The sequence below is a fragment of the Ptychodera flava genome, chromosome 13, assembly GCF_041260155.1.
Source record: "Ptychodera flava strain L36383 chromosome 13, AS_Pfla_20210202, whole genome shotgun sequence".
NCBI classification, from domain to species: Eukaryota; Metazoa; Hemichordata; class Enteropneusta; family Ptychoderidae; genus Ptychodera; species Ptychodera flava.
Window position 1 is genome coordinate 10602093 of NC_091940.1, and position 27595 is coordinate 10629687.

General features: G+C 38.1%; 1 protein-coding gene across 1 annotated transcript; it reads left to right on the forward strand.

The window, feature by feature from the left end:
• The first annotated feature begins 1061 nt into the window (after nucleotides 1–1061).
• Nucleotides 1062–27595, forward strand: LOC139147379 (neuronal acetylcholine receptor subunit alpha-6-like). Its single transcript, XM_070718460.1, has 6 exons — nucleotides 1062–1269; nucleotides 20058–20203; nucleotides 22668–22712; nucleotides 23678–23787; nucleotides 24550–25549; nucleotides 27226–27595. Exons 1-6 carry the CDS (start codon nucleotides 1197–1199, stop codon nucleotides 27346–27348), a joined length of 1497 nt encoding a protein of 498 aa, XP_070574561.1. The 5' UTR covers nucleotides 1062–1196; the 3' UTR covers nucleotides 27349–27595.

The following is a 27595-nucleotide window of genomic DNA, read 5'->3' on the forward strand; positions in this document are numbered from 1 at the left end:
ATGTTACTCTAATCTTTGAATTACGGCTTTTTTACCACGCAGCGAGGTAATAATCATTATGTATATATATATATATATATATATATATATATATATATATATATATATATATATATATATATATATATATATATATATATGCATTCATACATGTATACAAATTACGGCTTTTTTTTACCACGCAGCGAGGTAATAATCATTATGAATATATATATATATATATTATTATATATTATATATATATTAATATATATATATATATATAATATATATATGCATCATACATGTATACATACATACATACATGCATGCACATATACATAGTACACATACATACATACATACATACATACATACATACATACATACATACATACATACATACATACATACATACATACATACATACATACATACATACATACATACATACATACATACATACATACATACATACATACATACATACATACATACATACATACATTGTTTTAAGGAAAGTGAGTGGACTAGATTTAAAGGTCATAACGAAATCCCTACCATGTAATTTCTTTCTCTGTACCCGCATAACAAGCCACGAATATTTACCTGATCAGAAGCCATTGATTGTATACTTTCTGTCTGTGGGTTGACGATATTACTGGCAGCATAAAATAAGAGAAAAAAGGAGATAGAGGCATTGAGGAATAGCGGCCTTAAAGACTCTAAGGACTGTTTTTCCAGTCTTCGCTCTTCCCTCTGAGATTCGCTGAAGCTGGCGTATATTGAGTAGTTTTGATGGCAGGTTGTATTGATTTCAAAAAACCAAAATCGAAGGCGCGAGGTTTATGTCAGAGGACTGTGGTACCAGCTGATCTGTCAAACAAATTAGTTTTAATCCGTCATAACACGTCACCAAACGTAGAGTGACATATGACGTCAGCCTTGAGGCTAGCCAAGGTAAAGTGGGTTTTACTATTGTTGGGAAGCTCACCAGTTCACGGCGGCGCGCAGTCTGTGTTGCTGATCGGATCAGATCCGATCCGGACGTACGATAATTTAATCATCGCATCGCACCCTGGACTCGGTAATTGTTTTGTATGACGCTTTTATTTACACTGGAGGTAACATCGCCTCCGATTTCATCTAATAGAGGGTGAACAATTAAACCCCCGTTGTTCGCACTTTTACATCTATCTGTGGGACGTCGCGGCACCATGCATGTGGAAACGCAGTTGAATTACAGTGGATACGTTATAGTGATTCTGGTTGCACTGTCAAATTTCAAAGGTAAGTACCTGTTCGTTTATGTTTAAATACTAAATGGTGTATCGATGGCTTGAAAATCGCTCGGATGGATTGATGGCTGGATGAGTGGGCGAACGATTGGGTCTATGGATGGGTTGGATGGTGGATAAATGAAGGGATGGATGGATGGAGGGATGGATGGAAGGATGGATGGAGGGGTGGAAGGAAAGATGAGGGGATGGTGGATGATTGGATACAGCAGTGGATCGATGGACGCATGCACACATAAACAGATAGAGAAACGGATGGATTGAAGTAATTATAGGTGATGATTGGATTTTAGGTGGGTTGTAGGTTGTTCGCTTGATGGAGAAAAAGGTGTAAGGATGGCTGAATGGATTGCAGAAATGATTTTGACGGCTAGCTGGCTGAATTATGGATACACTGGTGCGTGGATGGACGGGTAAATGTCGTGACTCAGTGTGTCTTCTCCGGTGACTAGACTCGTGAAGTTTTCATTACTCCTTGAAAACATTACATCATCCCTGGTTTCTCAACGTCGGCTTTTGCAGAAGATGAGAGCGATCGTTTTAGTGAAATAGGTTTACTTTCTGTCTGTCCCATTTCGACAAAAGTCATATCAACTCATTTAAAATCAGCACGCTGGTCGTTTTATGCCTCAGGGATTTCATCTTTTCATTTTATACGGGTTGGCAGAGATGTGTGTAAGGGCAAGATAGGTTGCCATAATTACTAATAATATAAGTTACAGAAAATCTGAGGTTTTTAGTTTCCTGAAACCTTACGGTTAAAGTGCACTTCATCGGATATACACAATAAGTTTTGTACGAAAAAAGATATTTTCTATTTGCTCAAATCAAGCCTTAAATTATTCATAGACTTCAATGGTTTCCATAGCTACACTATAATCATGACATAACAATGCGTTTGTTTATATACCTATGAGTTATATGTACTGTATGTGTTTTTATTTTGTTTTGCGGCCACTGTATACGTTTTGTTTGTTTGTTTTTAATCGCATTAGATTGGCAAGACACAAACACAACAGTCAGAAATCATTGTATTTCTCAAATCACGGCATTTCTGATTTCTTTTTGATCATGTATATTAATGCTCATAGTAATTGGTCGGTGGAATAAAATTATCGATGGTTTTGTCCAATCCTGGTCTCAGCGAATCGGAGGCAAAGTTCGATGTGCTGTGCCTTGCTCATTTGCTGAAAAAGATGTGTATGTGTAACCTGCTGGCGTATTTTGTTTTACATAAAGAGAATTATGCGTTAATAGGATAGCGGTGCAGTCCATCCTAGATGCACGCCTCGCAAGGGAAAAGTTTGTGCGTGTGTACATGAAGGGGCGTTTTATTGGTGAGAATGTCAGACTCATTGCTGACATCTTTCATTATTCAAAGAAACACAACACTGGAGGTGTAGCCATTTTTATTGACTACGAAAAGGCTTTTGATAGTGTCAATTGGGACTATCTTGATGAAACACTACAACGCATGAATTTTGGGCGTTCTTTTCGTCAATGGGTGAAAACGTTCTATACCGATATTCAAAGTTGTATCTTGTATAAAGGTTGGTGCTCTAGTTACTTCAAGCTAGAAAGAGGGGTCCGTCAAGGATGCTCACTTTCAGCTTTATTATTTGTTATTGCAATTGAAATGTTGGCATGCAAAATCAGGCATGATAAGAACATAAAAGGGTTTCGTTTACCATCTCATAATGACCAAGTTAAGAAGCAAAGATTTCTTTACTTGCAGACGACACAACTGTTTTTGTTCAGGATATTACCTCTGTAAAATCTGTTCTCACTGTAATGGAAGAATTTCACGATTGTAGTGGTCTGAAGTTGAATAAGAAGAAAACCAAGGCCTTTAAGTTGGGCGCATTACAACTTTGTAATGACACGGTTGGCGATATTAGTTGGACAAATGACCCCATCAAAACCCTGGGGGTCTATTTTGGTTATGACGATCTTTGTGTAGAAAACTGAATTGGGACAGTAAACTTAATTCTCTGGAAACAATTTAAATACATGGAGAAGACGACAACTCACAATTTATGGCCGTATTCTTGTCACTAAATCTCTTGCTATTTCACAGATTTTGTATCTTTCATCAGTTATTGGCATTCCAAGCGATGTATGTTGTAAAGTACAAAGTCTTGTTGATAGTTTTGTTAAACGGAAAAGAAGAATTTCTAACAAACTTATTCAAAGTGATTACAAGCTTGGTGGTGTTCGACACGCAAATGTAAAGTGTCAAGTCGATGCCATGTTGGCTTTGTGGGTGAAAAGATTGATAAATTGTAAAGATGTGACTTGGTCTGTTTTACCATGGTCGTATTTTCATTTAGATGCTACTAGTAACCTTCTACACCAGTTTACAATTTGGAAGACGATTCCAGAAAACATATTACGTATTCTTCCAGATTTCTATGTAAATGTGTTAAATGCATGGTTTGTAGTGAACCGCAATGCTAGTCAGACTGGTAATCAGGTTCTGTTAGGTTGGTCCTCCAAATTCCGTTGTTTTTACGCAATTCGCACCGCAGGGGATGATTTTAATGTACGTCTCTGTAATTCTATTTCTCCACTTCATAAATTAACCTGTAAAGCATTGTATTCACATCTCATACAAATGTATTCAGCGCATGCTGGTAATAAGCTCTTGAAATGGTTCAACAATCTTAATGTGACGCCTCTTGAATCACTGAGTGATTGCAGCAAAATCTGGACTAATGTTTACAATTTAACAAAAGAAACAAAACTTAGAGAGTTCCAATGGAAATTGTTACATCGTTTAATTACCATGTAATAAGTATCTGTATTTTTGGAAGTTAAAGGATTCTATGTATTGTCCAATATGCCAACAGATAGACTCTTTAGAACATAGATTTATACATTGTCAAATTGCTGCCAAGTGTTGGAATAGAGTAAGACTCATTATTTCAAGGTATTTTGAGATACAGGTAGATATAACACCAGCCAATATTATTTTTACAGAGGTCTGTGGTGACATAAACTTAAAGAAACAGGATTGTATTGTTAATCTTCTTATCTTACTGGGTAAATGGAGCATCCATAAATATTGGATAACTAACACAAATACACCAGTTGAAGAGATACTTAAAAACGAATTCATCTTGAGATATAAAATAGAAAAGCAGATTGGTACAAAAGAGTATGTATTACAAACCTTTGAGAAAATTATTAATTTAATGTGAATTCTCCTCTTCAAGATATAGACTATATCGTATTTCATCATTACACTTACCTCGCATTGTTATATTTCTTATAAGCTCATGATGATTTACAATAAAAGATAAAAAAAAAAAAAAAAAAAAAAAAGTTTGTGCGTGTGTTTTGATACCATGTCTCACGCAACTGACAATATTACATCAACTGTGTATGGCCCACTTCAACATGCCGTATTCAAAACTGGATGTCGGGCCGTTGTTGCGAGCATTTCATCAAGTGTACTATGCACTGCAGGTTTGAATGAAGATTTAACGGATCATTGGCATAGCAAGATCAATATTATGGTCATTATGATTTCAGATGCCATATTCCTAATATGAATCACGACTCACATTAATGTTACTACGTTAATGCAGCGATAAAGTCAAACAAAAGTAAAGAAAACACAATGAAAGAGTCGCCAACATTTTTGTTTAACGTGTTAACGTCGCTGAACGACATCGTAATGAATCTTCTAACAATAATGTATACTATATTATTACATGGCAGTTCGGTGCACAGTGCTGCCGCTGGACGATGATAACGACGATGAAGAGTACACTTACTACGGACGATATTTAGAATGATTGTACATCGTGCAAGTGTTACATGTAAATTGAGGAACAGAGCTCCGAAATTACTCAGTGTTAGAAAATTGCAGGCAGGTTCGTTACTCAGCTGCCACACCCCCTCCCCCTCTACAACTCCGCGGAAAGAACTTGAAACGTCGTCCTTTGCTCGATGCCGACATTAGAAAGCGGGAATTGCTCAATAAGTGCACCGCTTTGCGGCAAATTGCTTCGTGATTATGGGCAAAACGAGTTGAGGAAGAAAACGAACAAATTCAATGTGCCGGCCCATATTGTGAGTTATTTACGCGTCAAATTAATCAGCAGCGCATAAGTTGACATTTTATGAAATGAAAAAAAAGGGGACATTGAAATCATGAACTTTACTACATAAACGTGAAGGTAGAGTTTCTTTATATAGTGTCGTTTTAGAACGGACATTAAAAACTGCAACATCAATTACAATTCTTTCAGCGAGACATAATTGGTCAGTGAAAAATATTGTCATGACAACGATCAGAACCATGACTGTATTGCTTAATTTCTGACGATGTCGGAACTATAAAACAGAGTGGATGTTCCATTTAAGAACAGCAACAAACAAAACATTAAATTGTACATCTCCTTCGAGATGATGCAGCTATATTTTTAACAATTTTTGGACTTAAAAGCTGTCTCTTTCTCCTTTTTTCTTGGGGGACGTAATGCATTGCTAATTGTTTAATGGTTGTATAAAAACCGCTGTGACAGCTAACGGGAAGCATCAATAAGATAAAATATATTCGACCCGGATTTAAAGACTGCGTTCAAAGAATATATGTGACATAAAGGATGTGCGGAAAATATGAATTGCTATTTGTAAGATCACAGCGGATGCTTTATGGAGAATTGGAAGTAAAACCATTGTTATTAAAGGTATACAGTCACCTGTAATCTGAATATACCCGTAATGGTCAAAGGGTGTTCCTTGGTATTCAAAATGCCCATGTGAGGGTGCTGTTTTTAAAAAGCGGCCACCCGCTTAAAATCTGTGATTGATTAGATTTTCTCTTTCCGTGGTAACTGTGGCAAAATTGGAACAGGTGACAGTATACCTTTAAAAAACGATTAGGAGAAATATAACAATAGGCTGAGGGATGCTCCGCCGCAACCATGCATCGGTTTCCGTTAGTTGCCGATACTACGGCGCGCCAAATGTTTCAAAATTATTTATCGTCATAGAGTAAAAATAAACTGTCAAATTTTCTTTCTAAAAAAAGTCTTAAACGTGTATGGATAATAAAGAAAAAAGTTCTTTCGTCCATATCATTGCACTTTTATTAATGTACCTTTTCATACAAATACATTCATTTGAAAATACATGTCATTAAATATTTGAATGTGTCTGTACAGATAAAGATGACGTGCAACCGTCTTTCTCGATTGAAATAAAAATTCGATGGAATTACGGAAGAAAATAAACGAGAAAAGTATTATTGCAAAAAAGGGGAGAATGTTATGTAATACTTAATTGTAAAATATTCTTTAAACCGCAATGAGAAGATAAACTGTTTACAAAAATTTAGAAATACCACACTCCCATACTTATTGACGTACATATACACGTGTATTGATATAAAGGTGCAATGAATGCTGATTATAAGGGAAAAACAAGAAAAACAATCAATGCACACACACAAAAAATATGAAATGACTTTACTAAAACAAAACACAAATAGACTTGTACTACTACGGCGCGCCAAATGTTTCAAAAATATTTATCGATTCAGTGCAAAAAAAAATGTCAATTCGGTCTCATTAGAAGGAAATAAGTAAGAAAAGTATAATTAAAAAACAAAAGACAGAAATGTCATTTAATACTTCATTTTAACTTGAGAAAAAAATCTTTAAGCGTAATTAGGAAATAAACAATTTTCAACGATTTGAAAAAGTCAAACATCCATACTTATTGACATACATACACGTATAATAGTTCGCGTAAAAGGTGCAATGAGTGCTGATTTTACAAAAAAAGAAAAAGAAAAATATGTTTTACAGTGGTACGTCCACAAAATTCACAAGAAAATCACTAAAAAGCACTACTACCACTCGGAAAAAATAGTACAAAAAATAAAAATGTGAACCACATACAGAAAATCATTTTAAAAGAATCAGACAAAAAAAGTCATGCATACATAAAATTATTTATGTACTTAAGAAAATTAAAAAGCACTACGTCTCATAATAAACGTATTATAGATAATCAAATATAATATGAAGCAGCAGCCGCTTTGACAGTAAAGAGAGAAAATCGGAGAAAAAATTCGGCAGTGATGGCTCTAGACAAAAGTGGATCTCATCTACAAAAAAATAAAATAAAATAAAATAAAACAAAAAAAATAAAAACGCCATGAACAGAGATACAAAAAAACGCGTGGGCCTGTGGAAAAAAAAACAAATGAGGACTCGCCACTGCAAAAAAAAAAAAAAAAAAAGAAAAAAAAAAGAAAAAAAAAAAAAAAAAAAACGAGCACTCGCCACAGAAAAAAAAACAACAAGCCCGAAATTACAATTATTTTATTCAAAAAACTCATGGTTCACGTTTCCTTCGATCGATGAATCCCCAACAGCGGGGAATCCGATCACCACATACTCCAATGTTTGACGAAATATTAATTGAGCATTTCAGTGATAACGTGACATCTTGAAACCTAGCTCTGTTTGGCTGGGCCCTGCTCTACTTGAAACCATAGGCCTACTTCATGAAATGAAGTGGGCAATATCACCTAAAGAACGTCCAAGTTAACAGTGAATAGTTCCAGAGAGTCAAGTTAACTGAGCCAATTTCAGGCAGTCCACAGGTCAGATCACGAGCGAGACGTACAACCCATGACCCTTCATAGCAACACTGCGAATATATCGATGCCTTAGGCCCGGTATGGCATGGGAGCCCACTGCAGGCCTTCCACCGAGCCGCACTCTCATCGCCGTTTGGTCTACATTTCTACACAGTTTTATGCGTGTGATACGATACATCGCGTTCAAATACCATGATAATAAACACCTCGTTGTTTGGTAATTCCTCGTCTATCCTCAAAGATCACCCAAATCATGATAAAATGAATAGTTTTGAAGAAATCTGCCGCTTGTTGAGAGAACGTCCATCGTTTTCCGTGTTCGACAAGACGAGCAACGCAACTGTACAAGCCTTACGACTACGAGTATGGCGAGAGTGTCCTGTCTTCGCAACGCCAGACACTCTCACTATACTCGGGCTAGACCGGCACATACACGACATGTCGATCCCCATTGCAGAAATCTTTATATCCACACAGTCCAATATATGGAGCTACAATATTTGTGCAGTAGCCTATACATAGCTCTGGGTGGCAGGGCTGAGAGTTACCCGCGTTATACGGCCTGGCCGTATAACGCCGGTAACTCACAGCCTAGCCCTGCCCCCCAGAGCTACAGTATACAGAGAAATAGCAGCTGCTTGATCAGTGTTTGTCAAGTCGGGCGCGTTCGCGTTCTACATGTACTAGTGAAAACGTTGCCTCGAATTTAAACGGAGTGTTTCAGCCCGAGTATTTTTGCCTTTGCCACACTCCTTTTAGAGGCTAAACCCACGGGATACGTGTGTGGTTCGATATATAGCGGCCGCTGCTAGCTCTGCATGGCAGGGCTGTGGTGTTACCGGCGTTATACGGGAGGCCGTGTCACGCCGGTAACACAAAGCCCTGCCATGCAGAACTGGGCCGCTGGGCGCTGCGTGGTATGCAATTTTACTATGCATACCCACACGGCGGCCGCTGTGTATCGAACCACACGTAACCGTGGGCTAGCGGCTAGCCATCGTTTTGTTGGGGTTTGGGCACAGACTGTCTATGGTTTGGGAGAGGCGGCCCTACACTTTACAGCGAGGGGATCGCTGGTTGCCGGCGTGTAGGCCTACTGTACTAGCGACGGGACCGCTGGCCGCTGGCTTACCATCTCGACTGTACATTGGAGCGAGGGGACCGCTGGCAGCCGACGAACCACCACGAGTGTTTTGTCCACTTTTAACCAAAACTGGTAACTGTTTAATATACAATGGGACGTGTCGGTAACTTGGACGTCCATGAGATGATATTGAAGACTAGAAGATGAGAGTTATCGCTGAAATACCCCAAATATCTTGTCCAACATCCGAGTGTGATAATCCAAAACCCTCTGGCATTAAACTGTAACAATCATGACGTTGACAATGATTCAATTTTCATGTTGGCTTTTTTTGCGGGGTGTCCCACTCTGTTTTCTTTTCTCGAACGGGCGCCTTTTTTTTCTACTGAGTTTTTTTTTTGTTTTTTTTTTTCTGGTAAGGCCAAAAAAAAAAAAAAAAGCTGTTCAACGGGCGGGATGACTTCAAAGTTGGGTAGGTAGGTCGGATTTTTTTTTTTTTTTTTTTGATTTTTTTTTTTTGGTTTTTCTTGAACAGAACATATAATATAAACACTTTTTGTGTGTTTCATGCTTTTTCTTAGTCACATAACATATACTGGCTATGTTGTTTAGTACGTTCATGATTTTTTCAATTTTGTTGACATGGGTTGGTTGTCTCAGAACAGCTTCTTTGCCTTCACTTCTACAGTTCAATCTACAGGTGCCGCCAACTTGTAAATTTCACGAATTTCTCAAAATCATCACAAAACCTGTTTTGAAGGCTGATATACTGATTTTTTTATTTTGACCCTGACCTAAAACTCGGAGGGGAAAGTGAGAGCTGTTCGTAAGTGCCCTCCCACTGGTATACACTGAAAATATCCCACTGAATTTTGATGCCCACTGCCCTCCGGTATCTACAGTCTGCCCGCTCCCCACTCCCCACAACAATTCAAGCTCCCTGCTGCCCTCTCCCTACTACTGAAATTCCCCATTGCCAACTAGATGCCCACTATGCAACCCAGATCAACACAAAACCATGCAAGCAGTTAGCAGTATACCTTGGAACATTGTTAAGCACGCCGCTTTCCCCTCCCTCTACGTATTTTCCGGTGCCCACTGTCAAAAATTTTCTCCCCGCCCGCTGAAAGTAATGACATTTCTTCCCCGCCTACAGTAAATATCGATATTTTTCTCCCCGCCCGCTGATTAGTTTTGAAATCTGCCCGCCCGCTGAAAAACTTTGCACGAACACCTTTTTGTACGAACAGCTTTGTTGGTTGCACCTGAATCTAACGGAGCTAATTTCTGTGTTGGTGTCACCAGCCATATGAGCACGGTGCATTCCAACCAAAACTCGTGACTCAGAAACTGACGGGTCAGCCCCGGGGATGTCCGGGGTGACGTCGTCGAGCGAGGGAGCGAAATTAGACCATTCCTCCTGTGTCCAAGTCAAACAAATGTCACAATGTTGACTCCTTGTGCATTCTCGACAACGGAAACACAAATCATGTCTGTCCTGCAGTGAGAACTGCTGCTTACAATCACACATATGATAGGAGAAAGCCACGGAAATCGGAACGAGTGATGACTCAAAGAACAATAAAGAATTTTCAAGGAACACTGAAAATACGAACACTAGAAAACATAGACTGTACAACCACTCGGACGTGAAATAAACGCCAGTGAAACAATACAGTACAGAGTGTCTATGCTATACGGAACACGTGGCGTAATAGTTTATTTTCCACGGCGTATTAACCCTGCCCTTCACCTTGATCAAATGTTTGTGATGCGCTTCCACCTTTACTCTTCAAATCATAGCCTGTATCAATCTCACTCAAGTCAATGTCATCGAAAATGTGAAGGTCATTCATCTTACAGACAGATGTTCACTGAATAACATCTCTGCGTTTCTTCAGATTCATAAAGATTTCGGGAAAAAAAAAAGAAAAAATGTGGAGTGGTCCAAATATGGGTCGGTCGGGCCCGTTGAACAGATAATTTTTTTTTCTCGCCTAACCTCTTTTTTTTTTTTTTTTTTTTTTGTAACCTCGCTTTGGTTTTTTTTTCAAGCTGACCTCGTTTTGGTTTCTTTACAGCCTCAACGCCGGCGCGATCTCGGTCGACTTTTCAATTGTGATTCTCTTTCTTTTTTAGTCAGACCTGATGGTGGTTCGTTTTGTTTTTTGGTAGAAGTGTAAGTACTATTTGTGGTTTTGTTTTTAATCATTTCAATATTTTTTGTGTGTGTGCTTGATTTTTTTCTTTTTTCCCTTGTAATCAGCATTCATTGCATCGTTATTTCAAATACACGTGTATGTGTACGTCAGTAAGTATGGGAGTGTGGTATTTCAAATTTTTGAAAAGTTTATCTTCCTATTACGGTTTAAAGAATATTTTACAATTAAGCATTACATAATATTCTGCCCTTTTTTGCAATAATACCTTTCTCGTTTCTTTTCTTCCGTAATTCCATCGAATTTTTATTTTAATCAAGAAAGACGGTTGGACGTCATCTTTATCTGCACAGACACATTCAAATAAATGACACGTATTTTCAAATGAATCTATTTTTATGAAAAGGTACATTAATAAATAATTGCAATGATATGGACGAAAGAACTTTTTTCTTTATTATTCATACACGTTTAAGACTTTTTTTAGAAAGAAAATTTGACAGTTTATTTTTACTCTATGACGATAATATTTTTGAAACATTTGGCGCGCCGTAGTACTACTACCAAAAAAAAAAACGAACACCATTAGGTCAGACTAAAAAGAAAGAGAATCACAATGAAAAGTCGACCGAGATCGCGCCGGCGTTGAGGCTGTAAAGAAACCAAAACGAGGTCAGCTTAGAAAAAAAAACAAAGCGAGGTTACAAAAAAAAAAAAAGGTTACCAAAAAAAAAAAAAAAAAAAAAAAAAAAAAAAACAGTAGAAAAAAAAAGAGGCCCGTTCGAGAAAAGAAAACAGAGTGGGATACCCCGCAGAAAAAGCACAACATGAAAATTGAATAATTGTCAACGTCATGATTGTTAGAGTTTAATGCCAGAGGGTTATGGATCATCACACTCAGATGTTGGACAAGATATTTGGGGTATTTCAGCGATAACTCTCAGCTTCTAGTCTTCAATATCATCTCATGGACGTCCAAGTTACCGACACGTCCCATTCTATATTAAACAGTTACCAGTTTTGGTTAAAAGTGGACAAAACACTCGTGGTGGTTCGTCGGCTGCCAGCGGTCCCCTCGCTCCAATGTCCACTCGAGGTGGTAAGCCAGCGGCCGGCGGGACCGCTAGTACAGTAGGCCTACACGCCGGCAACCAGCGATCCCCTCGCTGTAAAGTGTAGGGCCGCCTCTCCCAAACCATAGACAGTCTGTGCCCAAACCCCAACAAAACGATGGCTTGCCGCTAGCCCACGGTTACGTGTGGTTAGATACACAGCGGCCGCCGTGTGGGTATGCATAGTAAAATTGCATACCACCATGGATGTTTACATCCATGATACCACGCAGCGCTCTAGTTCTGCATGGCAGGGCTGTGTGTTACCGGCGTGACACGGCCTCCCGTATAACGCCGGTAACACACAGCCTTGCCATGCAGAGCTAGCAGCGGCTGCTATGTATCGAACCACACACGTATCCCGTGGGTTTAGCCTCTGAACGGAGTGTGGCAAAGGCAAAAATACTCGGGCTGAAACACTCCGTTTAAATTCGAGGCAACGTTAGTTTCCAATAGTAGGGCCTACATGTAGAACGCGAACTCGCCCGACTTGACAAACACTGATCAAGCAGCCGCTATTTCACTGTATACTGTAGCTCTGGGTGGCAGGGCCGGGCTTTGCTGCGGATCCGTAGCCTACCAACATAACCAGTAAAGGGAGTGGTAGGGCTACGGATCCGCAGCAAGGCCGGGCTGTGATTTACCGGATACGGCCAGGCCATATAACACTGGCGTTATACGGCCAGGCCGTATAACGCCGGTAACTCACAGCCCTGCCCTGCCACCCAGAGCTATGTATAGGCTACTGCACAAATATCGTAGCTCCATATTTTGGACTGTGTGGATATAAAGATTTCTGCAATGGGGATCGACATGTCCTGTATGTGCCGGTCTAGCCCTGCGAGTATAGTGAGAGTGTCTGGCGTTGCGAAGGCCGGACACTCTCGCCATACTCGTAGTCGTAAGGCTTTTACAGTTGCGTCGCTCGTCTCATCGAACACGGAAAACGATGGACGTTCTCTCAACACGCGGCAGATTTCTTCAAAACTATTCATTTTATCATGATTTGGGTGATCTTTGAGGATAGACGAGGAATTAGCAAACAACGAGGTGGTTTATTATCATGGTATTTGAACCCGATGTATCGAACCACACGTATAAAACTGTGTAGAAATCATGTGGGCCAAAAGGCGATGACAGTGCGGCTCGGTGGAAGGCCTGCAGTGAGCTCCCTGCCATACTGCGTTCGCAATGTTGCTATGAAGGGTCATGGGTTGTACGTCTCGCTCGTGATCTGACCTGTGGACTGCCTGAAATTGGCTTTGTTAACTTGACTCTCTGGAACTATTCACTGTTAACTTGGACGTTCTTTAGGTGACATTGCCCACTTCATTTCATCAAGTATGGTTTCAAGTAGAGCACGGCCCAGCCAAACAGAGCTAGGTTTCAAGATGTCAGGTTATCACTGAAATGCTCAATTAATATTTCGTCAAACATTGGAGTATGTGGTGATCGGATTCCCCGCTGTTGGGGATTCATTGATTGAAGGAAACATGAACCATGAGTTTTTTGAATAAAATAATTGTAATTTCGGGCTTGTTGTTTTTTTTTGTGGCGAGTGCTCGTTTTTTTTTTCGGTTTTTTTTTCTTTTTTTTTTTTTGCTGTGGCGAGTCCTTTGTTTTTTCTTTCCACAGGCCCACGCGTTTTTTTGTATCTCTGTTCATGGCATTTTTTTATTTTTTCGTTTTTTTTTAATTTTATTTTATTTTATTGTAGATGAGATCCACTTTTGTTTAGAGCCATCACTGCCGAATTTTTTCACCGATTTTCTCTCTTTACTGTCAAAGCGGCTGGTGATTCATATTGTATTTTTGATTATCTATAATACGTTTATTATGAGACGTAGTGCTTTTTAATTTTCTTAAGTACATAAATAATTTTATGTATGCATGGCTTTTTTTGTCTGGTTCTTTATAATTATTTTCTGTATGTGTTCACGTTTTTATTTTTTGTACTATTTTTCCGAGTGGTAGTAGTGATTTTTAGTGATTTTCTTGTGGACGTACCACTGTATAACATATTTTTCTTTTTTTTTGTAAATCAGCACTAATTGCACCTTTTACGCCAACTATTACACGTGTATGTATGTCGATAAGTATGGATGTATGACTTTTTCAAATCGTTGAAAATTGTTTATTTCCTAATTACACTTAAAAGATTTTTTTAAGTTAAAATGAAGTATTAAATGACATTTCTGTCTTTTGTTTTTTAATTATACTTTTCTTACTTATTTCCTTCCTAATGAGACCGAATTTTTATTTCAATTGAGAAAGACAGTTTATTTTTGCACTGAATCGATAAATATTTTTGAAACATTTGGCGCGCCGTACGATACATATAACCTACATTGCATACATGTAAACTGTCAGCTGTTGACAATTGTCAGTGAACAAGGTACCCCAGATTTCTGTCAATGGACGATAAGCCAGTTATTTGAAGATACATTTCTTTGATCTTCTTAAAACGTGGCGTAGACCCTGATTGTACTTTTGTTGATGCAAACCGTTATCAGTCTGATGAAACAAGTTGGATTTCTTTTGTATTTTCGATAATTGGATATCAATGAATGATCAAATTTTGATACGATGGTTGTATACGATGGCACTTTCAGGACAAAGCTAAAGAATCACTTCCTTAGAAGAATTTATCCGTAACATTCATTTTTAAGCGCAGATGAACATCTTCTGATGGATAAAAGACACTTTATAAATTATTTATAAAACCCTACTCTATATTACACCGACGATGCAAGTTAAAGCTGATAAATACTCCAAAACATTAATTTAAGTATTTTCGAGCTCAAATCTCAATATTATAAAATAGTGTAGTTTTATATCAGAGATAAGAGACATGAGAACGATATTTAATGTCAGTCACCTGGTAAGTTGTCATAAGAAGAGATAAAACCGTGATGGCCGGCCATTTAGTGTGACATTGTCGCTTTGATGAGTGATGCTGATATTGCAAACTTAAACAAAATAAAAACAAACAAACAAACGAAACAGAATCAACAACATTTCATCGTCTGTAGAAAATGCGTTTTTCTTGCTATACCTGTCACTGTTCTGAAGTAGGTACCGTCTTTTTTATGACGGTCGACGTCCTTTTGTCACAATAAGTTTCTCATCAAAATAGGTTATCTCTGTTTCTTATTTGAGTAGCTTACAGGAATAGTAGATAAAATATGATCTGACAAAATGGCGTTAAATTTACTGCCCCGGGTAACTGAATTCCATTTCAATATTTGATAAATCTTCGAGATTACAATGCTAGGTTGTTATTTTATTAATGTAAGTAAGTTTCAACCATGACTATCACGTGTAAAACGTTCGCCATTATCAACAATTCTTCCGAATCCATCGTTTGAGTGAGTTAAAATATCAGTTAAACTACCTGTTAGCATTTTTTCATTTGTCATTCTGAAATTAGACATTTCAATCATTTCTAACAGGACGCGCTACCTTTTAAAGGTAATATGCACCTCGAAAGTGAAAGACTTAAACTTTTGCTCAAACTTTCCTCAGTGAAACTTTCAACCATTCTCTTACCAAAGCAAGAATAAAAATCAGGGGTCACCGTGCAAACTTTGGTACTAGAGAGACAAATAACTTGCGATTTCTCGATATTTGAAATCCAAAATGGCCGCCATCCCTGTGTTAACTCTATGGAAAAAAATAAAATTTTCGATTTTCGAAAAACTAAGACGGTGAAAACTTTTCTTTCACCGAGAGCTTCAAAATGAGCCCCCACAAGAGGTAGGTCAGAAGAAAATTGATAAAATTTGAAAGCCCGAATTTCTGTCCCCGAGGTGCGTTCTACCTTAAAGATAATGTTTACAAAACAGTGAGGAAACAACAACGGGGATTTTATCCAATTACTCATGGGTACACATCTGGCGCCCCGCTGTCTTTCATATCAATACGCCTTTTCAATTACAGTATAGCTGCAAAGCTGAAAAGAAACTTCAGGCGATTCAGTACTGTACTTTGACACTAATGCAGAGTAAATTTACGGTCATTTTGAACATTGCTCTCAGAAACTCAATTCTCAATCTATATCCAATCTGTGTTTACACAATGTAGAAGACGGAGATATCGAGTTCTAAAGAGATGATATCTTACAACGGTTTTGCTAAATTTTGCGGCATGTAAATATTTCCAAAGCAAACAGTAATGGATCTATTCGCCGGTCCAGGCAAGCCTTGTATCCGTCGACGGTGATTTACAAGCAGCAGTTACGGCGTGTAAACACAGTCAAACAAAGGAACACAGCTGTTAAGGTTAATGGACTGCATTTCTATGTATTGTTAGGGAGTTTGGATAGGCTGTCAATCACTGCGACCCGTTTAATCAACTTTGGCGTAATGTGCGGTTCGTAACAATATTCCAAATATGATAGCATCGTGGATCAAGTCAAAGTGCAATTTTACATAACAAAAAAGTACGTTTATTTGAAATTTCTGTGCTGAGGTCGGTCATAGAAACGGCAAATGGAGTGCCCGACGGAAAATTCTGACAGCGGACATTCTGCGTGACCCGAGTCTCCCTTTACATATATCGCTTCACAAATGACATTTCAGAAGACAATGAAAGGCGCCGAACAACTATTCTCTTCATCATTATGACGTCGATTCATGAAACGTTAACAAGTGTTGCGGAAAATTAATGGGCCGCAGCGTTTTCCAGTAATTGTTGTGACCTATAGTACTATTATCTGGGGACGATAATGTCGGAAATTAATGTTTTATTTGTAACACACCTCGTTCAAACTCTCTGTTGTGATTCGTTAATTCACAGTCGATTGGTATTCATCATTTTTACCCTGATATATACAAAAAGCAAGTTACCTGTCAACATTTTCCGAGACTGTTAACCGCTTAACGGTTCGGAAAAACTGTTGACTGGGAAAATTTGAAAGTGCTGTCTACGCATGCTCACACTGATTCAAGAACGCGTAGAGATGGCAGTGTCGTCTGCGACTTAGACGGGTGATAATTGTTTAGGTTTTCTCGATTTTCAGCAAAAAATCGGATGAAGTGTGTTTCAAAGCATACAATGGCGGGCCATATTCGGGTAACAGCATACGTGTATTTTCCCATGGGCCCGAGAGTTGCGTGAAGCAGTCGGTTTTCTTTGGCCTACGGCCTCGTGAAACAGACTTTGGGCGACTCTCAGGCCCTTTGGCAAGCAGTGAATGACCAGGTCAATATGTTTATATTGTCATTGCGAGACATAGAATATTCCCTGATAAATAGCGGCAAATTTTATAATGTATGTACTGCAGAAATTATCGCAATTCGCCATTCAGACGACTGGGACATTTTAAACTTGAAATTGCAAAAATTACCAAAGAACATCATCGAATCAGGCGCCATATGCATTGAATATCATTTTGTACACTCACAGATATATCGTATCAGATCAAGCACACTTTCAAAATGAACCGTAACGCATGAACCACAATAGATATAGGCCTACAGTGTATTTGAACCCTGCTGCGCGCTGTGTTTCCTTGGCTGCTGAACAATCTAGGATAACCTGGAAGCCTCCGTTAGGCCTAACTGTTGCAAGGTCAAATACATGTAAACTTCAGCGATTTGAAATGAATTTGAACATGCCAGCCGTCGACATTGCGAATTGCAATTATTTCTCTAGTCTATGGTCCGTAAAAATAAAAAATTACCTACTAGTAAGGAGCTTTAACAAAGTTTTGTAGAGTTGAACCTCGGAAAATTATGAAATTTGAGCCAACAGAAGAGAGGAAATCTTTGGCATTGCAGTAATGTTGACATAAGAAGGTAATTTGGGTTTGCCCTCTATCTGATCGGAAAGTAGCTTCGTCATTTCAGCGGATATGAAAGTAATTACCAAATATGCATTACGATACAGAGGCACCCAAAGTGACCTCCGAATCACGTGACTTTGTTCAGTCGATACGAGGACATTAAAGTAACGCGCTGCAAACATGTAGGGCAGGCCTACAAGCTAAAACCAAGCAATACTACAACAACCTGCTTATAATTGGATTATTCCATTCCTTTTTGTTGTCTTTTGTTGGTTTGTCTTTGTCCTGGACGCCCACCAATATTATGATAGGCCGACGTTTTGAAAGACCATGCTTTGAATCATACAAGACTGGGGTAATTTTTGCGTCCCGGCGTGCGCAAGCTTGCGGAGGTTTTCATGAAAATTCCACTCAGTGTATTTGAATAGGACGTAACTGCGTAGTTTTTTAGCATACATATCTTTGTTTACAAATTTTTGAAACGTACTCAAACACCTGCATTGAATGATGTCACATAGCAGTATAAACCATGCAGGTGAAAAAGAAGTTTCTTTTTTCTTGGATGGGCTTTCATATTAAATGGAAACAATCAAGTAAAGATAAAATTTTGCGTGTGTAAAATTTTGTGTAACACGGTGCGTTTTTGAACCGCTTACCTGCTTAGTATACATTTCAAAAATTTTGGGTGGACGTTAAACAAAGAACTTAATTATTCTGGCCTTCTCCATATGTCAGAAAAATGATCGGTTGACAAGTGTCTCGATCATTCGTTTGCAATAAGCTTATGAGACAACATGAATAACTCCCTGCAAATTAATATCATAAAATTTTTAAAAAATCATTCCTTTGTTAAGTCTATTCATAGCGTATGTCAATCATCTGAGTGTTATTTTGTGTAATAAATTTGATAATGTAATTGAACAAATACATTATTTAAACTACGAAATATCCAACATTCTGAATGTTTTATAATTGTTTATATAGACATTACATTCCTACAGAGGGTCAATGATCTGTACATGAAATAACACGCGTCAGTGGTACATATTTGTATATATGTTTATTAAAAAAGTGAGAAATGTAATTGAAATTTGAATCGCCAACCAAGAAGGTCAAAATATTGTTGTCTGTTGGTGGACTATTTGACTCAAAATGCCCATGCAAGTACTAAATACGCGGCTATATTTTGTGTTCTCTTAAGGTAATATGCACCTCGAAAGTGAAAGACTTAAACTTTTGCTCAAACTTTCCTCAGTGAAACTTTCAACCATTGTCTTACCAAAGCAAGAATAAAAATCAGGGGTCATCATGCAAACTTTGGTACTAGAGAGACAAATAACTTGCGATTTCTCGATATTTGAAATCCAAAATGGCCGCCATCCCTGTGTTAACTCTATGGGAAAAAATAAAATTTTCGATTTTCAAAAAACTAAGACCATGAAACTTTTCTTTCGCCAAGAGCTTCAAAATGAGCCCCCACAAGTGGTAGGTCAGAAGAAAATTGATAAAATTTGGAGGTGTGTTCTACCTTAAGGTAGAACGCGCCTCGGGAATAGATATTCAGACCTTGAAATTTTCCCAATTCTTTTCTGATCTACTACTTCGGCGGGGGTGGGGGCTCATTTTAAAGCTCTTGGTATAAGAAAATGTTTCACCGTCTAATTATTTTGAAATTCGAATATAGTATCCCCCATAAAGTTAACACAGGGATGGCGGCCATTTTGAATTTCAAATATCGGAAAATCTCTGAGGTACTTTGTCTCCCTCGTACCAAGTTTTGAACGACGACCCCTGATTTTTATTTTGATTGGGTAAGAGAATACTCGAAAGCTTCATCGAGGAAAGTTTGGGCAAAAGTTTAAGTCTTTCACTTTCGAGGTGCAAGCTACCTTAATTTAAAGGCGGACGATAGCCTTCCGAACGAATACCATCATTTCATTGAATATTGAACGGTCGTAGAATAAAATCAATGTATAAATTGCTTTTGAAAAACTTTATTTGTGTTTTTCTCTTTGTAACAGGTCTTAGCTGCCATCAGTATCCCGAGGAAAAAGAACTGCACGACTATTTACTCATAGGTTATAACAAGTATCTCCGCCCCGTGAGAAATCACAGCGAAACCATCGAAGTGGAGTTCAGCCTTTCGTTGTCGCAGATTCTTGATGTGGTGAGTGTGTTTTTGTTTTTGTTTTTTATTTTTGTTGGCGTTATTTGAGGATGGGTTAGGTCCCTCGCCCTGTGTGAGTTCATATATAATTACTATCCCTTTTGAATTTTACTCATTGTATTTTATACTTTGGCATTTCCCTTGCAGTTTTTCCCCCAAGCGACTAAATTGCGTGGGAGAGGTGTCATAATTACTTTGAAAATAACGTCCCATTTGTATCATATCTGTACGAAAATGAACGACCTCCTGGTTAAATGTCGCAAACAATGGCAACGAGCTATCGATCACTCATTCACATGAATCAAATTTAAACCTCCGTGTGACGTCACCTGAGCAAAGCCGATCATACGACTCTTTTCTGGGACAGTAACATCTGCCGTTTGTGACCTATGACCCCCGGTTCATGGCGCATCATTTCAAGTGAGGACAATGTAGTGGTTCGTTGTTGAAAGTCTTCAAACTGGAATCATATTGCGCCCTTCACCGCGTTTATTCATGATTTCTAGACACTGACCTTTCAATCTATAGTTTCTGGACTGCGATTCAATAGTTTTAAAGTCGAGCTAAAAGAAAAGAGCATTCAAGTGGAGTGTGTTACGGTTCCAGTCAGAAAAAATGTTAAAGTTGCTGGTATCGATTCTGTGTTGACAAGTGGTTTCTCTGAAGAACATATTTTTATCGTGCCTGGTATATTTTGTTGCCATTTTCGAAACTAGCTGAAGAGTTTTATACCATTTTACGAGAGAAAAACACGCTTGACAATTTTTGAGTCCATGACATGAGACAGTGCCGTGGCGTCGGAAATTTTCCGTTTCACAGGTTATATTGTTTGCGCAAGTGAGCATGGTAAAACCAATAACTCACTACACTCCGATGCTTTAGGCAATAACTACATGTATTGCGAAGGTTATTTGCATAGAGTATAAATAGTTGAATATTTACAATAAATAACACAGTCCACAAAACGCTGTACACCAATCGAAAACGTCATGTGTTTGTTTTGCAGGTACAATACATATATGTTGAGAACATAAAATGCCTCATTGTGTTTCGTGTTCGTTTTTCGCATTTTCATCCGCACTGCATCGTAAATATACCAACTTATGATCTTTCAAAAGGTTACAGCAAGCAGTGAAATAAAAAAGTGCCTTGGGCTACTGAAGTATCATCTTTCTCAGATGCATGTTAGGATACAAACCCTTTTTTCTAATTGTCCCAGTATGGCATCAGCTTGTCTCGTACAAATGCCCCTTTGTTACTATACCGGGACAATAGCTGCGCCAGCAGTGACATAGCAAAAATGTCGGTTTTTCCCACTCAGGAGGGATTAAATCGCTTTTGTGTTGTGTTTATTTTTTCCAAAAATCTTGATATGTCATCACTTCGTTCGACATCCGTGACTGTTGATGTGTGTTCCGTCTTTTTTCCTCTGAAATGCAGTAACCTTGCGCTAGTCCCAAATCATGTCAGAACGCTTAATGAGCGTGTGGTGAACAATGCCATCGTTGACAACCGAATTACAGTCTGCGATCGAATCAATTTGATTTGTCAGTAATAAAACTGGTTATTGTATACACAATGTCTTGCATTGATGAAGCTTAGGGTTTATAAAGCGAGTGTCTACCAACTTTTACTATACAATATTTCAACTTTGAAGACTGTGCGAAACCATCTAGAGTATTTTAGTGCCATCTGGTCTTCTTTGTAGAAAATAAACATTGATTACACAGAACATGTGTACAGCAGAAATTTGTGAAGTTTTTATGTTTTACAACCAATGTGCAATATATATAGTTCATATTATTATTGTTTTTGTGACAGATTGAAACTTGCATCTCTCGTGGGAGACGCAAATTCTTGGATGTTCGTTCTGTTCGTAAACTTGTTAAAAGTCAGTACAACTGTCAATGTCGTCTTTCCCAGTTATATATTAACGTGCCTCGCAGACAGCTATGACACCATGTCAGTAGAATTGACTTGAGAAAATACTGTGTTAACTTGAGATGTACAAGATTTTAATGATGTCTGCAAAGCAGACACGCTAATTGTTTTGTGCAGTTCAGCTTCCAGCTTTCAATGACGAGTTTGTAAATAAAGACTGCTTTTATCTTTTTCTGCCTTTATTATATCATCCTTTTTTGTCGTTTTTGGTTTATTTTGTTCTTTTAACTTTGCTCGGTTTTATTTTTGCCCGTGAGCCTCTGGTCCGTTTACCGCAATAATAAATAAATAAATAAATAAATAAATAAATAAATAAATAAATAAATAAATAAATAAATAAATAAATACTATTTGGAAAGGAATAAGGAAATTCATCAAGTTGTTTATCGATCAATATTTAACGAACTGAGATATCAAAACTGCAGCTATCCTCTCTCTCTTGAGTGCGACAAACATGAGTGGATAGGAAAAACGTCGTGAGTGTACTTTCTTCACTGTTTTCTTCTACATTGTTTTCTCCTAGGATGAGAAAAATCAACTTATGAAGACGAGCTGCTGGGTCGAGCAGGTATGGAAGTCGTGCGTTGCAATTCGGCTCGGGTAGAAACTGGGGGCGCTGTTTCAGTGGAGAACTGTAGTTATTCTCTCACCTGGCTGAGAAGATGAAAATGCTACAAACAATTAGATGAAAAATCTGTTGATTTTTATCTGCAATTAAGTATCGTGCGTAACTGCATCAAAATACTAGAAACTTCAAAGTATCGGCAATATTTAGATATGTTCCGGGTTTTTTTTTTAATCGTCGGTTTCATTTTTTCGTATCCTTTTTTGGGTCATCATAAGTTGACTTTTATAAGATTGCATTCATTTTGAAAATTTAGCATAACTTGAAAATATTCCACGGTTACTATGTTAGGTAGATACCATGGCCTTGTCTGAAATAAAAAGTCACCATGCAGGAGAAATATTTGGCGCAGAAACATTTTTGACAGAGCTATTGAGGAATATACTAGTAAAAGACTAGGGATTATCAAAGACTATGTAAATTTAAAAATATGTTTAATATACATTGAAAAGATTGAAAATAAGAAAAGGTTAAACAGTTGTAAAGAAGCTTAAAAGGTTGCTGTGATCCGACTTACCTGGGCTAATCGAAAAATTTACATCTAAAATTACATATGCACGGGGGACTGTTTGTATCTGATCCGACAGGGTTTGACACCTTAAAGCTATGATATTCCTAGATATACTCGGGCGAAAGAATACAATAACCGGTTTCTTTCTCCTGAAAAGATCAATTCATTGTCAAGTTTACATTCAAGAGAGTTAGCTGAGAACAGTCCTTTGCTAAATACAAGGGAAATCCTGATCTGTATGGGATCCTTGTATTGTGCTTTCTTCATTATGAGCGAAATACACTCAACACGCTCATCATATTGCTTCGGCATAAATGTGAACTGTGGGGGCGCCTCATTGGCTGATAGTGTTTGCCATGCTATTACAATTAAATGTAATTTGAATTCCCTCTGCAAGGTATGGTTCGATTATCAATTACTCTGGAACCCTGTGGAATTCTCCAATATTACAACGATTGTTGTCCCTTACGACTGGGTGTGGAGACCAGATATTGTGCTGGACAACAGGTAAATTATCCTGTACCATGTATCTTCTGCAAATTTCAACACATCAAGACGATAAAAAGGGTTATTTTAGTTGAACATGATAAGCCATTGTTGCATTTGACTTTGTCAACCTTCAACATCAAGTTCAACATTAACGAATTTAGCCTTCAGTCGACCACTTGCAATTTCTGTTAACCACGCCATATTTTTACAGTTTGATGGTTAGACTGATACACTAGTACCTTACAAAAAATAACACTCAACAGCATAAGACCTATCTTGGAAGGGTATCTCATGAAATGAACGATTGAAAAACAAATAAGAAAATACAATTGCACGTGACATGTAAATGGTAGTTTGAGACTGGCAGGAACCATACAAAGCACTCCTTCACAGCTATAACCGGTGATACGCTTCTTGTTTTCCTTTATTTGTTTTACTTGTATTATAATTTCCTTATATATATATATATATATATATATATATATATATATATATATATATATATATATACTTGAGTAATAATATCTTTTACTTAAGTTTCATGCATCCTGCAATCTTCAGACAGACATAGTCAGAACTAAAAATATTCTTAGCTCTACACTCTCATTTATATGAAAGGATACATGAGTGTAGAGCGAAGGATATTTTGAATTCTGAGTGTCTGTCAGAAATTATCTTTAATCGCATAACGCATTGAAGTCCGGTATTCTAATGATGTAGACCTCTTTGATATATTATCGTAGCATGGTATAAACTAAGATTGTTATGGTTTTGTTTCAGCGGAAATGGAAACTACCAAATACCTCCTCCCCAGTATTTGACTTTAGAGTATACGGGATTCGTGTATTACTCGCCGCCGGCAGTCTTCGTGACCCCTTGCAAAATGGACATCCAGTACTTCCCCTTTGACATTCAGACGTGCGACATCGCTTTCGGGCCCTGGGAGTATACCGATCAGGAGGTCCTCCTGGTACCGGGGGAAGACTACATGATACGTGAGAAGTACACAAACAACACCGAGTGGGATATCATCGACACGGTGGCTCAAACTCAGGTGGAGATCGCTCAGTGTTGTCCGGGAGAGCGCTTCAGTCTCCTTGTGTGTTCGCTGGTGATGAAACGGCGTTCGTTGTACTACACCGTGAACATCACCGCACCCTGCTTGCTGCTGTCCGTGCTCAGTCTTCTCGTGTTCTGTTTGCCGCCCGACTGCGGCGAGAAAATGTCGTTCAGCATGTCGCTGCTGATCGCGTCGTCGGTATTCAACCTCATGGTGGCCGACATAATGCCCGTGACGTCGGACACGGTGCCGATGTTGATTCGCTACTTGCTCTTCAACATGTTTCTGGTGGCGGCGTCCATTGGCGTCAGCGTCATCGTGTTGCGGTTGCACTACCGCCCTCCCTACAACCGTCGGATGGCTCGCTGGAAGAGGAAACTCTTCCTGAGCACCATTCCCCGTATTCTCTGCATGAAGCTAAGACCCAAGCCGGATAAGTCTCGGTTCAGAGGCGAAATCAACCGACACTTTCCCGAAGAGAACGGATCGTGCTGTTCGCCGCGAAAGTCGGAGTTCGTCCGAGGTATGTCTCTTCGTAGCAGAAGTCCCGAGGACTCGAACGATTGTCGGGCAAATGCCATTCCCAGATCCAGGTCGCTCACTTCAAGACTTTGCAATCACCCGGCGGAGCCTTGCGAGACCGTAAAACCCATCCAGGAAATATCAACAAATTTCAACTTCTTGAAACATAAAATGGAACGACAGCATATCATAGACGAGGTAAATATTTCTACACTTTACATTATTCTGTAAAAAGTCATGAAAAGCAAAACCTAAATATGTACTATATATACTATATATTATACATACCAATATATACCTTTATACATATTAATACGATTGGAACCAATTCGAGATAATTGGATGGTGAAGTAATGTCGATTTATTCTTCAAATGTAACCTCATCTTCTTTTCTTTTTAAGTTATACACTTTTTTTTATTTACAAAACAAAGAAAAGGAACAGCAAAAAGACAACGAAAACAAAACACTGACAAAAGACAAAGAACAGGGATAGTGCTTACAAAAAAAAAGACATTCTCAATCTATGATTCAAAGTACATTACCAGAGTATGCCAGCGACTCCTATACTTTTCAGTTGTACTGTTTTTGTATGCAATGTTTCTCTCAATTTTATGTTTTTGTTTGATCTCCGCTATAAACTATAGAACCGAAGAAATTTCTCGCCTACACTCGTACAAAAACTGTTTCCCTAATATATTACAATAATTTAAAATACAGCTGAATTTAAGGTTGTCGAGAATAATGTCACGGTTGTTTAAATTGATTGACTTCAGTGTAACTCTTTGCCACCATTCTTCAAATTTGTGCCAAAAAATTTTACAAAGTTACAATCACAAAATAAATGAAACTGAGTTCTTTCCATTTCACAATTATGTACACAGATCATGCGATAGTTTCTTCCATTTCATTAACCAGTAGTTTGTGGTAATACAATTATGTAATATTTTATATTGAAATTCCTTACTTTTTACATCTGTTGCAACTTTTTGTGGAAGATCAAAGTAATTTAGAACTATTGTTAGCAATTTCGTGTCCAAGGACAGTGACAAGTTTGTCATTAAAGTAACTAAAATTTTCTTGTTGTACATCAAAATGTCATACAATAATTTTGTTTCTAGAGTAAGTAGATTGTACAGCTTGTTTCCCCTGAATACGTTAAGCTTTCTTGGTTGAAAAGAAACTGCTGTGGGATTTGAAGGATATCTGTGTCTATTAAGTTATACACGTGTTTTTATGAGTAATTTTTAATATTGCAACATTCAGCTATACGGCACTTAAGACTTATATATATATATATATATATATATATATATATATATATATATATATAATATATGTGTGTGTGTGTGTGTGTGTGTGTGTGTGTGTGTGTGTGTGTATCTAGTCAACTCGTAATATAAAACTTCGTATCAATTTTTGGAACCGTCACTAATTTATATAACACCTTCGCCGACAAGAAAACCAGAACATGCAAGCTAGTAGTGAAGATACTACAAACTAGAACAGGGTAAGTTTCAGCAAGGAAAATGGTACTGGCCAACGGCTCGTTTCAGTTTTGCGTCAAGCATGGTCGAAAGTGTCCTTTGATAAAGCTACATGCAATTTGAATTTACTTTGTGCTTGGTCTAGTATTACGAACCATTGACTAATTTCCAAGTTAGATACGACAAATATTGTTTTTAAAGGCATACCCGACCATGGCGTAGACTGATTGTATTTGGTGGTTATTTTACACAGCAGTCTATCGATCAGTCATACTTCTGAAGTTTAGATATTTTTTTGTTTTAAGACATCTTAAGCAGCATGTCGGTAAAGAAGGAGTGTAGATGATAAAAAATGTATCTATGTACGTTAATTGACTTCACATTTTCAGATGCACGAAGAATGGAAATACCTGGCCGCTGTGGTGGATCGAATATTTCTGTGGATTGCCCTGATAGCTCTGATCGTGTCATGTGTGACGCTGTTGACGAAGAGTGATATGTGGAAAGTATGAAATGAGTGATAAAAAGTCAAGTCACACTGGGAAAGCTTGAAGTCTTTGTACAATGAGTCAAGGAACGTGGTCTGAGGCGCAGAACGAAACTGTTTGGGCAAACATGACAATACCTTGGTTCCAACATCAAAAGAAGAATGTAGTTTTGTCGGCTGGCTTCTGAAAAGAGCATACAGTTCCGCTACATTAGTCCATGTTTGCGATAAAGTTCGGCTGTCACTCACGTGTTATCACAGCAAATAGTCAC